Genomic DNA, 14,464 nt, shown 5'->3' with positions numbered 1-14,464 from the left:
ACAGAGGTGGATGCTAACCTCAGGACTGTGGCTCCTGTTCAGAAATATCTCAGTATTTTGAGGAGGTCTCTGAAGCAAAATGAAATGAAAAAAATGGCATTTCAGTACACAGGGGCATGAAAAAAGACTGGCTTGCAGAGAGATGGTTGAGAAACATGGTTACCCATACAGGCGATCCAGAGCTGGCTGGTGAAAAGGGGATGCTGTCCATAACTTGACTGCCTGTTCCCTTCAGGACAAACAGTGGTTTGCTCCCTGTCTTTCCTCTATCCCCCACTTCTTTCAGTGCTCATTTGATCCTGGCAGGAGTAAACCTTCAGACTCCATGGCTGATGTTGTAGCCTCTGGCTGATTTGTGTAAGGGGAAGACAGAGAGAACACAATGAGATGTCACAGGAGATTCCAAGCAATTTTACCAAACAGTCCAGGGATTTTTTTCTTTCCACTCCCCTCCCCCACTAGTTTTTAGAATAATTTTTCAAGAGCACATATGCAAGTCATCTAAGGGGAACAGAACAGTGAGTACCCGGGGCTGGTACACTGTGTTCCCTTTGTGTACTGTACAGAAAATAGATAAAAGAAACAAAGGATGATGCAGAGAGCAAAGCAACCACCAGTTCTTTCAGAGAGGTTCAGTCTGACCTTTTCAGAGATGAAGGTCAAACCAAAATCCTCAGGTGCTGGAAATTGGTCCTATCTTCCTAGGACCAGGAGACATTTACCACTAACAAAATGAGAGCAGAATTCCATGTGGTTTGTTGTTCTTAGAGGTAAGGAGAAGACAGACAAGGAGGGAATACTATCTTGGATAATAATAAGGATTATGTGCTTCTTTAGGAACTAACATATCATTTAACGATCATATCTGCTGCACACCCAGCCACCCACCCAGATTACACACTGTAATGGAAAACAGCTTGGAACCCCCTCTGTCATCACTGAGATGGAAAACAGGACCCCGTGACAATCGCAGGGCTCGTTAGCATGCACTCGTCTGAAAGGAGACCCCCCTCCTCGGCCCTTGCCCCTCAACCTGCCAGTCTCTCCATCTGCTGTTGCTGCTCCGAACCCTTTAGATGCAGAGCATGTCCAGCCGTAAGCGTGGGATAGCTCCCCTGCATCCCATCCGGATTGTTTGTCTTGGGTCCCTCTCCATTCAGAGCAGAACGATTTTGCATAAATGCATCGCCACGTCTGCATTGTTCATGCATGAAGGGTTCTCAGCATTTCTCATCCCACCCCCGCCCCAGCCGTCTTCTCCCTAACCCCCCYGTCATATAGTTTCACCAGCTTTTGCATGATTTCCCTGTGCAGTTGTGAATAAACCTGCCTAAAGCATTGCTAGTCAATCAAGCAAAGTTAAAAATACCCGGTCAGTTGCTTTTGATGGAATTAAAACAAATGATCAGAAAGCGAGGACGGAAAAGGGTACAAGAGTGAAGCCATAATGGCCTTTACTATGTAATTTGGTTTTATGTTCTGCACAAGAAAACATGTAAAATATGTAAACAGAACTCTCCAAGTTTGTAATGTAGCTACAAAGCCGCAGATATACAGACAGGCAGGGTGCTATTCTTCAGCAGAACGGAATGCCATCCTCAAAACCACACGATCATTTCTTTAAGCCYGAAAGTAAACTTTCTCATGCCAGCAGTGGAGAATTTATTTTTTCTTTTAAATGAAGGATTGTCTGCACTACTTGTTCAGAGTACTGTAGGCATTTAAGCCCACATTGTCATAAGAGACCTCTCATTTTGAATGCCACTCAATTCTGGGGTGTTAGTCTTGAGATGTCTCTAAAAGGCATGATTTTTAGAGGATGGTACTTACCCAGTACTGTCCTGAAAGCACACCATATTAGAAAGTCTCTCAAGTCAAGCCTGCTGTCCCCACCTGCAAATAAACAGCTACTGAAAAAAAGAAAAAAAAAAAGAAAATAGAGGAACTATTTGGATGAACTCTTGAGCTGCTATAAGTCTCTCCTGAATCCTGATGCCTCAGTTGGAGCCCTCACTGTTGAAGACCCCCCAAATTAGTTCTCATTTTTGGAAATACTTTGTGTAAAGTTTGAGAGTCAGTATCTTCTGAAGTCATTTCAGTTGTGAATGAGTTAAGTAGATGTGGTTCACCCATCTGGTAAATGGGTCCAACTGTCTTTGCTGTCAGCAGAAGCCCTGTGGGCCCAGTTTTCTACTTAGGACCTTMGGGCCGGCTGCAGACATTTAGCACATGCCAGGAAGCTCTTACTTGCATGGTCAATGCTATTATCTGTGTATGCATATACCTGCTTGCTGGGAGAAGCCCTCATTTCAGGAAAATACCAGGGTCTGCTTGCCATTTTGGTCAGTGGACCAAAACCAGGAAGCTGAACACTTTGGGCAGAAGGTATCTCATTGTTTTCCCCTCATCTGAAGGTATCTCATTGTTTTCCCCTCCTCTGTTCATTAGCCCTTGCATCACCGCTCTGGTTTAAGACAGGAGTCCTCTATTTGTCAGGAGAAGCTGAAGCGCAGAGTAGAGGTGACTTATTTTTGGAGCCAAGTTTGTTCCCAAAGGAGGTGAGCTGTGGCTTGCTCTTACTCCCAGTCAGAGCCCCATACTCAGCTGAGTTTGCATCTTGCTTGTCCCTGCACAGATCTGAGGCTGCAGCCGACACTGTGTGTTGAAAGGTGGGTCCATCATCTACACTGAATGATACTTTTGTACTGTTTAACTGAAGGTTGCTTAAAAAAAAAATCTCAGGGTATTTGGGCATTTAACAGTGAAGGTCATAGTTTAGGTTTTACAGAAGTGCCTAAGCATCGAACTGCCATTGGGTTTCTAACCTGAGTGCTTTTGAAAACTCCATTCGAGCCTTCTTTTTACCTATCCCCATCTAATTAGCTTTGGAAATCTAGCTTTCTAGCAAAGCAGATCTTTTCCTGGTGCACTGCACTGTATTTACTCTGTGACCTTTACCTACTGGAAAAGGAAGGCCCTACTTTATGGAAATTTTACTTCATCCCAGCAGTTATTTCTGGTGGGAAAGGCCGAGACTCCAGCAGCTGTGAGTTCCTCCATCCTCTGCACTCCCATTCCATCTTCTCAGAGACTACTCTGGGGAGACAATGAGGCTGAAGAAGCCTTGAGCTTCCTCTCACAGATGATGCTTGCGCTTTAATCCCCACGGTAACTTCTTTCGGGAGCAGCTGGGAGTTTCTGGGAAMTCCCCCCCAGCCTGGGACATTTGAAGAGGAAATGCTCCGAGTGATCCTTTGGTTTAATCCACTCAAGTTTGAAGCTTATCAGATCACCCAGCYGCTGCTCTGAGGTTAGATGAAAGCAACGGGCTTCCCCAGGCACCTGCAACAAAACCTTGCTTGGATGCAGATGTGAATGGTCGTGTGCCAAAGGAAGCAACTGGCTGCTGCTCGACAGGGTCTCACTGGATGGTCCAACTCGTTTAGAGGAATTTGTTCATGTGGCGGCAGTTGCGTTAGTCAGCGGTTTTAGAGTGACAGCTGGAAAAGCCCAGAGAAGTAAAGGGGAACTTTTGGATTTGCWTACCACAAGCCATGCCTTCAGGTATTAAGAAAAACAAGCCACAGGGTGGTTTAATTTTAATTAGCGTGTACTAATGTATGACTGAGTAGTTAGATACGAAACCAAAAGGCTTTGACGTGCTGCAAACGTGCGTGCTAGCCCTCCTATGCCATCGCATGGGCACGCACACCCCCACCACACTCAGGAGCACCTCCACCATATTCTTCCCTCTTGCTGTTACATTCGGAATGTCTCTTCTTGATGTATCATCTCCCTGGATGTATCCAATTAAAGCCTGTTGACAGGCCAGAGCTGATTTATACCCTAAGGATTTGAGGCATATGTACGTCTTCATATAGTGAAGGACAACAACTGTGTGTCTGGCTAGCTAGCGCTGCAGAAAGCTGAGCAGCTTCAAAAGGGAAAAGGAGACCGAGGGAGAGGGARAGATTTGCACCCCCAGTTATTCTTGCATTTGGAAGCGCTATGTGCTGAGGCTTACGTGCGGTTTGTACAGTGTGTTTACATGGTAAATAACCCTAAACAAAACCAAAAAACATGATTTTAACTCTGAAAATAAAAGAGCTGGAAACCCCTGGTTTTCTGCACATGAGAAAGTTTTGTTCTTTAAACCCACAGATGTTTTTAAATGAAAAATCACTCTTTTGACCTTTCCTGAATGGGATCATGTGGTCAGAGCTGACATTAACCACTGCACGGCTGTTTGTTTCAGCCAGAGGCAAAGCTTAGCAAGCAATCTTTGGAGAACATGATGGCACCTGTGGTGTCTCACATCTCCTGGAAGTTGTTACCATACTCGATTTGCACTTGGGCTGTTCCAGGGAGGTGAGGTTAAGAAGAGGGGTATTTAAGGTCTACTGCTGTAGCACTTGAAACCAGAGTGTTGTATTTTTTTCCTTCTTGCTAGTTGGAAAAATATGCCTTTTTTTTTTTCCTATTTGTCTCTCTTCCTGTGAGAAGTTTTGCCCAAGTGCCTAAGCTTCTCTGTACATCTCAGCCAGTGTATTTTTCTGGTGGAGAACTAACTCTTCATCAAGCTACAGGTCTTTGGACATTTGTTGTGTTGCTTTTGGGCTTCTTCTAACTAGCTATCTGCTTTTTGCATCCAAGCAAATTCCTAGGACCAGCTTAGGGGAGGAAAGAAGGTATGTTGTAACCAAGTCCATCATAACAAGCCCAGCTCTGCTTTCTCTGGACAAACTAGAAAATCTACAATGAGTCCAGACAGTTAGATCCACTAATATAATAAGAAAATATGTTTTTAAGGATCTCTCAATGTGTGGCACATATTCTGCTTTTTGATTTTCGGATGCCAGTTGCTCCCAAATGAAATACTCCTGTCCAAAAAAACCCCCCAAACAAACAAACAAAAAAGATCCATTGCTGCACTCATCAGGGGWAACTGCACAGGGAATGGGATTGTTTTCCTTTGCTGTAGCACCCCCACTGCCAGCGTTGGCCAGCAGTTATATGCAAACTTTGCTGCAGTGGACCTAGCTGGTTCACGTTAGAGAGAGGCAGTTCGGGAACCCGAGTGCGCAGCCAACAATAATGTTCTGGCTACTGTATTTGTTTAACCTCACTCTCCAGTGGATGGATATACAGTCTGCTAAAGCACTTATCAGTCTATAATGCCTTCACACTTTTTGAGCAGCAGTGTGGAAGGTTGTAGAGAAGCTATTGCTGCTGGTTGAAAATGTCATTTAGCTTTAATGAGCCTCATTTTTGGGGAAGTGAAGGTAGAAGGTCTTGTTCAGGCACTATGTTCTTTGTGCTGTCTATCTAGCAGGTTGCATTTGGCTGCTGTTTGTAACCATGGATAGATGTATTTGGAAATTTGAACGTTACAGTAGAGTTCAATTCAGGGCTAATTCTGAGAATCGGCCCTTCTAGATGAAAATCCTAGTGGTGCTGGGATAGACAATGTAGCTGTCTGAGAGCAGCATCTTTATGTCCTACGGCTRTGTTGAATAAATAGCAAACCCCAGATATAAATAAACAGGAGCACATGGCAAAATGTTCAGTTACACTTGCATGTGCTTCACACGAGATTGTGTTCTGTGTTGCCCTGCACTTTGAGCTATCRCTTCCCTTTACATCTATTCAATGTGCACTACAGAATGGCAAAAGAGGTAGGGGCAGGCACAAATTACACTCACAAGGTCCAAATTCTAGTATTTACTTGTAGGCTTGTGTAAAAGATGCGAGCTGATTATTAAATCACATTAGCACAATTATTTCTTCTATTTCTTGCTCTTTTTCTGTATTTTCTGGCTCAGGGATTCAGTGACATCTTTGGACTGATTCTCTTAAACCATGCAAAAATCATCTGGTTAGGGTTAGGGTTTTGTTATAAAAAAATAAATAAAACTCCATATTGTTTTCCTCCGTAGGTCCAGCTAGGACCTTAGATATTTTGATTACATCTGGCTGGATGTCAAATGCAATGCAGGCTTGGTATAAGGCCAGTCAGAACTGATATATAGTTTCTTCAGGTATGCTATGTGAAGTTTATGCTTTTAGGTGATTTTGATTTGAACTCAATGTTTWTAAATGAAGTTTGCTGTGAATTTGGGGATATCAGAAATTCAAAGGAAAGCTCAAAGAGCACAGGCTTGCCTGATTTAAAAATCCAAATACATTGTTCATACAGACTCTTTGGAAGTGAAATAACTGCATATTTTTGAGAAAGCTAAAGTTAATAACAAACATTGAATATACATACAATCTGGGCCATCATTTAATGAAAATCCTTGTAACACCCATTTGCTTTCCTGAAACTAAACCAGCTTATATGACAAAACAAAGTGGTGCTTTGCATCTCCCACTCGTTTGTGAATCACAGACCCATTTTTCATCCAGTACTCTACATAAGGAAATCTACCTTTGGAAACAAGTGCTGTCGTTTTTATTGTAACAATAGAGGAATTTATCCCCGTGTTATAGTGGCAGCAAGCCACTGATGCCAACATCATAGCTGTTGTGATGTTTTCACATGCATAAATTAATAAAAATAATTGGGGTTCTTTGCTAAGAACATGGTAGTAACAGGACAGATGACTGCTAAATCTGCAAGCTTCAGATACCATCAGTTGCTCCAGATTCAAATATGTATGGACACAGCAACTGGCAAGAGGGTTTTATTTTGTCCTGCAGGAGATATAATCTGCTTCCCAATCCCATAGCCAAATTCTGTTCTTCATTACACCAGTAGAACTGACAGATGAGATTTCCTCTTACTTCTGAGCCAGCTGGGAGTAATATAGCATCAGTGCGTAAACCTCCGGAGTTTTATCAGCTTCCAGTTGATAAAGCTTCTCTGCTGATCACCTGCCTACATACCTTTGTCCTGGAGGAAAGCGACCGTGCTAGTTTTTCATCTTTTGCCCTCAGACCGTTAAGTAACCCAATAAAAACAGGCAAAGGCAGACAAAGCACAGGATTTAGCAAAACTGTATTTTCAAAGAYGCTTTCCTTGCCCTCTTAAAAGTACCACTACTGAAAAATTATTTGACCGGGACCAAATCAGATACAGAGGACAAGGGGAGGTTTGGAGTGGAAGATGCTGCTTATGGGCATCAAAGGTAAGGAAAAGTTGCTGTTGAGGAGAAGGAAGCAGACTGTAAGGGATCAGAAGCATGAAGGCTATTGAAAGAAAAAGAATACAACTTTCTCTTTTATTATCTGTGCCTGCTTATAACGTATGCTACTGCTGAATCTCAAGAGTTTCTTTTTGGGGAGAGGGGGTTTGTTTGCTTTTCCTGCAACATTAAGGTGTTATAAATTTATGGTTACTGCACATAAAAATATGGTACATGGACCTGTTTGGATAAAATAGCTTTGAATGTTCTTCTGAAGTTTCAGTGGCCAAACTGAAATGACCAAATTCTGATTTTCTAAGTTTATCAGCTAACACTAACTTAATACTTCTGACAGGACAAATGCAGTACATTGGAAATACTAGATCCACAATATTAATAAAAGGACTAGTCTTAAAACATTTCTAACCAGAATCTGGAAAAAAACTCAGAGCAAAATTTCTGGATGTCCCTTGAGTAAGCCTGTTCATGTAGTTTCCATCTGAGCTCTGTGGGACCCTGGGGTTTGGATTGGTCATAGAAATTGGCTGATCATCGAGGTATTTGTTAAAAGCCAAATGGTGGCCTTTTTAATGATTCAGTGCTCACTAGTATGGGCAATTTCATTTTTCCGTAATTCCAACCCAATTCCTAGATTAAATGAGAAGAACACTGGAACAGCTTTTAGAACAGATTGGAAGTCTGTACTGCAGGAGGCAATCTGAGTGGTGTCCATGTGGCAGTCAAGCTGCCTTATAATATTAGGCAATAAACAAGCAGGAACCTCTCTGATATTTAGCAACTGCAGTGGAGTTTCGCATCCTTGGGTAAAATTARCCTTAGGTCTGCAACAACAAAAACAGGTTTAAAAATCTGACCTCTTGGTGACTTCCAGCCCTGATATCTGACATTGGGGAGTTAAAGATTTCATTAAAGAGATGTATTAAAATGCTGCTTAAGTCATGGTTGGGATTCTCTGGCATTTKGGGGGTTAAATATAAAGAACATTCTGCAAGGCAGCCAGCTAAAAACTGTAGATTAATTAGGATTCATTATTATAGTTGAAATCTGTTCTTTAGCTCAATCTTCGAACAACAGAATCTGTCCTGCTTGTGCATCCACAGGTTTCATATCGGTCAGTGGGTATTTCTGTGCACTTGCACTATTCCATTCAGGATGTGTGCACTCCAAAAATAGAYGGTAATGCGGGGTTTACCAGTAGATCCTGTTCCTGCTCGGTTTGCTGTTGCTGTTTTGCAGATGGGATAATGTGTAGCCTATTTCAACCCATAAACTCACATCATTGACTCTCCTGGTGCAGAMGTGGCAGCAGTGCAGTCCCCAGTAAAAAGAAGTGGGGGAGAGCAGCAGTGTAACGTTTGGGACGTTACAACCACCACCGACGTTTTCCTCCAGAAGCAGGTTGTTTTCTACTGCCTGATGGAAGAGGAGTTGTAGTGGCTCTTCATAGCTGTCCTTAGCTTGAAGACATGGTTTGGAAGAAACCCCAGGATGGGAGAACAGGATTTGGAGAATAGACCTATGTGCGCACTGGAGATTTACTCTGCTTACAGTTTTCTGTGGGCACACACACAGACACATCCACTGCAACTGCAGTGTCAGCCCTGTGCCAGAGTTGAGTAGGTCTGCATCCCTAGTATAAATAGCAGCTTTGCCTGTCTGCACTTAGGATTATATTGATACAACAGTATGAGAGATAAGAACCACTAYTATATGCAAAGCCTGTGGTGTCTGGCTGTGCTTGCTCAATTGGAAGGACGGAACTGGATGACATCTATTTGTATTTAACCCACTCATGTGGGCAGGCATATCCATCACACATCTACGTGTTTATTTGTCCCTTCTCTTTGTAACACCTTTGCACCTTTTTGTCACTGATGGCTTTTACCCTCAAGGTACGTGTGTGACATGGGGAAAAATCATCCTTGTCATACAGGCTTCTYGGGCCTGGAGAAGTTAAAGGCTGACCAGAAAGTTGGTAATGGAGCCACACACTGGGGCAGTTGTGTTGAGCCCTTGTCTGGTGCCCAATCTACTGATCAGTGATCCTTAACCTGYAGCTTGCTGGCTTGGAGTCAAAGGCAGCCTCAGTCGCCCCTGTAAGGATGCAAGTTGATAATGGACCAGTCATGATGCTGCCCACAATATATGTGTGCAGAATTGTTGCTTATGGAACAGGAATTGTTCAGAAGGGCGCCTTCCTAAATTTGCTCTTTGGTATTTTCCCATGTTACCTGGAAGTAAAAGGTTATGAGGAGAAGGAGTTGAATGATGCTTGTTGCAATAGTAAATGTGTTTTAGATGTGGCAATGAACTAAGACTTCCTGATATATCACTTTTCCCTTTCTGCTGACACATTCTTTGGTTCCCTTGAGTAAGAGAAGGAAAGCGGGAGAAGCAGTTTGAAGAACATGTTGTCCCTGTGATTGACAAAAGGTTGTATAAATCACTCAGAGGGAAACCTCCAGGCATTCCCTCTTGTGGGAAAATACCACAGTGATCCCTGCCCTTGTTCATTCTGTYTCTCGATGTTTGTGTACAAAATGTGTGGGTGGGAGACAAGCTGGATTAGAACCCTCTGAAAGGAACAGACATCGTTAGCTCTTGTAATTGAAAGCAGCTTTCTAGGGAGGAGTATGACATGGACTTCCAGTAAGCAGACGCAAATACTCCCCAACTACTTTGGAACAGATACTAAACTCCTGTGGATCTCAAATACTGTGTAGGTCTAAGAACCTGGATAAGCCCCAATGAGCAAAGTTTTGAGTCCTGTGTGATTCCGTCACTCTTCAAAGCAAATGCTTTAGTGTTTGGTAACACCCTGAAATGAAGAGTACATCCATCCATCTTCCCTCTGCAGCTGTCAGGTGCTTTAGCTGCTGTTTTGCATCGTTGTAGCAAACAGGAGGATGTTAGGAAACAATTTATTTCTCATCARCATGAACTCCTGTGAACATGTAGCCATGAGGAGAGGTGATGCCCTGTCTTCCAGGCCATTGGAATGCACTGAGTTGCCATGTCCTAATCACAGTGTCTCCTGATGCTCCCTTCTTGGGTGTGCCCTTCGCTTCCCTCTGAACAGCCCATTCTGGACTGTTCAATTGCAGGTTAAAAGTGATGGGATTGTAGTAATAAGTGCCTTCACACTGCTGTCATCTTCTAAGAGATGCCTTAAAGGCAGAAGTGTGAAAGATTATCCTAGCAAGTAATTCTCCGACTTTGCAGTTGTGTGACACTCAATAATTGGTTACAGTTGAAAAGGATATATATTTAGCAGGTGTGTTAAAGAGGCTGTTGAGATGGTGGAGTCTGTGAGTGACTAAGACAGTTTATCCAATCGAATTGTTGTTAGAAAACCTTAACCTTTTTGCTCTAGATGAATTTACAAGATAACAGCTAGTGCCAAAGAGGCTATCGTAGCAACTCTTAATGTCATGCCTGGTAGACTTTTCCTTCACTTCTCAGTGATACTCTTCTCATAAAATACCATTTTACCCCAGGACCACTTTGAATCACTTGCCTGAGTAGTAGATCAGCCTCAACAGGCCTGGAAGCTTATCTAACCTTGTTCAGAGTAGACCAGTCTGCTGAGTCTCCCACAACGTAGCTGCACATGCCTGAAACACAGGTTCTTTATGCAATGTTAAGATTTTTACCAACAGTCTCAGGCGGAACCAGAAAGTGCTAGAGTTCACACACGCACACAAATCAAACAAGGCATTTAAAAGTTATCAGAGATGTCCAAACCACCTCAGCAGTGGTTTGTTTTGGGTTTGATTCAAACTTTTGGTGAAAGTCTGGATGAGTTCTTAATGCAGATATTTACTCACCCAGCAAGTGACACTTTTAAATACACCAAACATCAGTACTCTTGTTTCTTTCAATCACCTTTTTTGATCAATAGAGCAGRAGAAGATACAAGAATAGAAACAAAATCATATAAAAGTAATGAGACCTTTGTTCATGTCAAAGTGTTCTATGACCATATAAATTGCAGATGTGGGTAAGATAAATTCCCTAACTGGAGAGGTATTAAAATAAAAACCATGCTCCCAACAAGAGACAGGCTGCTGAAAATGCAAGAAAAGAGAATTGCGAAATGATACATGTCGAACTGCTGGACTGGATTTCAGATGCCAAAGATAGTTTATGTAAAGCCTTGCTCTGCTGTAAAATGTAACACTATCCACTGGCTAGCCTCAGTGAAGTTTGGTCCCAGTTGTTTTAAAAAATAAATAAACTAAAAATCTTCTTCCAGCCCATTAAAGTTGATTTATGTTTTACCCATAGATTCCTGTGTGCTGGACCTTGAGAGACTCAGATTATAGAAGCCATTACCTCACTTTTGGCCAATCTGGTTTCTCCTTCCCAGGCTCTCTTTACATTGCCTTAACTTTGCCTGCTGAGACCAAAGAGGGAGTTCTATGTGTAATTACTGAGTGGACATAGTATAAAAAACATTAAAAACATCTCCGCTAATTCTCTCATTTCGCTTTAGGGTTTTGTTTTTGTTTTAATAATCAGGGAAATTGCTCATGGGAACAGCTTTACTGACAGCACATCACCATGAGATTGCTCAGTTTAGGCTCTGGTCTTGGAAAGAAATCTAATAACGTCCCCAAGAGTATATGACTCTACATAGCACCTAGCACAACTGATCTCTGTAATCAGTCCTAGACTCTCTAGTGTGCTGATCACATGGCTGGCACAGCCATTTGAGATGTTTTGGCCTGCTGGGTTACATTCATAGCTCCATTACCAATATAGTGTGTGACCACAAGGAATTCCCTCTATCTCTRTGCCTCTAGATAATAACGAAAGTCAGTGAAGTCACCAAAGTGTTGGAAATCTTAACAGGTATTCTTCAGATGCTCTGAGATCCTCAGGTGGAAGCATCCTTCTAATACAGTGGCAGCTTTTTCCATTATGGACATTCTCTTGCTCATTCTTCTTTGAGGAATTAAAGTTACAGTCATGTTTRCTTCTTTATAAAGCAGCTTCACATAGGTGTGTGGTTTCAATATAAATCCTTCCATTTCTTGCAGCTTCTTTTTCACATCTTCTGTACTGAAGGCACTGCAAGTCTCTCTGGTGCTTAAATTCAGGTTTTCTCTTTTTGGGGCTTTTCATCTATGTGAACATTTTGGATTCATCTTCCTGTTCTTTACTGAAAAGAAATTTGCTTATAATTACTTCTACCTGCCATGGAAAATGCTGGATGTAGGAAGAAGGTTACTCCAATTACAAAACTAGTTACTAGAAGAGATTATTTTTGCATTTGCTTAGATTTGATTGTAGAGACGGGACTTCCCTGTCTTGCTTCTAAGTTTACATGGCCTTCTGTGGCTGTCTTGGGGTTATAGTGACATGCAGGCTTAAACAGGACATTGCCTAAGTGATGTGGAGTGCATCCACAGGCTGACGTCTGCTTTGAGTTAGTACATTCAGAAGAGATTGTTGCTTTGACTTCGGTTGATAACTGGCAGTCACTTTAGGTGGGAGCAAGGTTGGGGTRGACACTCTCAAAGCCTTCCTTTTAACAAATTAACTGTTGGTTACCATCCTGCTGTTGTGAGTCCTTTGATCCTTGTACTTAAACTTTTATTGAGGTGAAACACCCCCCAAAATTAACTTTGGAACAATCTGATGGTATTTAGAGACATCACTATTATGTATTATTTTATTCTAGCAATGTACCTGKACTTTTACCCACTGTAAACAGTCATAATCCTTTCATAGTGTCATTTACATTCATTTTGGCATTTCCTTTTTCTCTCTCAGATGTGTCGAACTAAGGTGATTGACTTGAATGATGGTGTGTCTCAGTATGCCTGGTATCCCTGCACAGCCAACTTCCAATATTCCCACATGACTCAGACAATTTTCTGGCTCAAGGTAAGAAGGGCACATGTCCCTGGGTAATTCAGAAGTTTTCTGTTTGCCTGTCTGTTCAGAGGCTCTCCAGTAGGTGAAATATCTTGGGATGGCCTTCCCAGTGCCGGGCTTCTGTTGTCTTTGAAGTATATCTGGTGCAGAAKAGCAAAACAAAGTCAATGAGAATATAACCATCTAAGGAGTAACTGGTGAAGTCCTGTCCTGTGACAAGTCCACTGAGTTTCAGAGAGGTTACAGCCTCCAGCTACAGAGCTGTTTAACTCAAGTTTTATTTAGTTTGTGTATCTGGGTTTAGGTTTCTTGTGTACTGCATAAAGCACAATCAGTAAAAGTTTCAATAAGTAGGACGGATTGGAAGAGAAGACTTCTCTGTGACCAGGAATGAGAATTGTTATTTAAAATGTCCTGCACAGACTGTTGCTTTTTTTAAAAAAAGCCCACCCCTTTTATCCACCTCAGCTTTTGTGGGGCTTTCTTTCCCCCCCCAGGCTTATTTTTCCCAGCCTATGGTAGCTGCAGCAGTCCTTGTTCACTTGGTCACTGATGGCACCTACTACYTGGATCAGAAGCAGGAAACCATCAGTGTGCAGCTGTTTGACACCAAGGAGCAGAGTCATGATCTTGGTAAGAGTGTATTTTATTCAACTCCCTCTTTGCTTAATCTATTGCTAGCCCCATTCAAAATCTGTGGCCAGTGCTCCTGGTCAKTTTTCTAGGATCGAACAGAAAAAGTGCTTACTTAACTCATCAGGACCTGAGTTTGACKGAGAGTCTTTGAAACTGATGCATCATTTGATGCATCTAATCCTTCTTATAGGGAGTTTTATGCTGTTGATTAATGGTCTGGATACTGGGTTTTCTAAAGCTTTATTATAATGCCTGTGCAGATGCTCCAGGTAAGACTGCAAAGCTAGCTGTATAAAGAAGACCATTTGTTGCTGCTGTGTCCAGTGAAGTAGATCATAATCAAGGCACTTGGATGCCTCACAAGGAGATGGATATTTCTCTCTCTCTCTCTCTCTCTCTCTCTCTCTCTCTCACTCACTCACTCTTCTCTTTGCTGGGTAACAAGGTCTTCATGAAAAAATTTGGTTTATCTAGGCCAACATTTTTTATGTGAAGTATTTCAGATTTGATGAAGTTTTAACGCTAGGGGTCTTGCAGGCTGAGTGGGAGATGCATGATCTCAAGCAGACATATGTGACAGAGTCTATGGGCTTACAAGTTGTACTGAAGTCCCAAGATAGATCACTGAAAGTGATTTTTAAGGAAAAATAACCTACTCCCCCAACTTTCTGTTTTACCAGAACTTTACAGTTTTGCCCAGCTCAGACTCATATCAGCTTCCTACTAGTGATGGAAAAGATAAGGGACACATGCAATTGAAAGTTTTTTGATGACTTTCCTGTGCAATATAAAACATTGGT

General features: G+C 42.2%; 1 protein-coding gene across 2 annotated transcripts in view; it reads left to right on the top strand.

The window, feature by feature from the left end:
• PAPPA (pappalysin 1) overlaps positions 1-14,464 on the top strand; it is a 181,889-nt gene that overhangs the window by 113,644 nt on the left and 53,781 nt on the right. For both annotated transcript variants that reach the window (XM_085320021.1, XM_085320020.1), the window contains exons 11-12: positions 12,924-13,037; positions 13,526-13,661. In XM_085320021.1, the coding sequence (XP_085176147.1) occupies positions 12,924-13,037; positions 13,526-13,661 (250 nt within the window). The remainder of the gene's footprint in view (positions 1-12,923; positions 13,038-13,525; positions 13,662-14,464) is intronic.

Source organism: Rhea americana, unplaced genomic scaffold (genome assembly GCF_003343005.1).
Source record: "Rhea americana isolate MKP2758 unplaced genomic scaffold, rheAme1 scaffold_61, whole genome shotgun sequence".
NCBI lineage: Eukaryota > Metazoa > Chordata > Aves > Rheiformes > Rheidae > Rhea > Rhea americana.
This window is presented reverse-complemented; position numbering and strand designations above follow the sequence as displayed.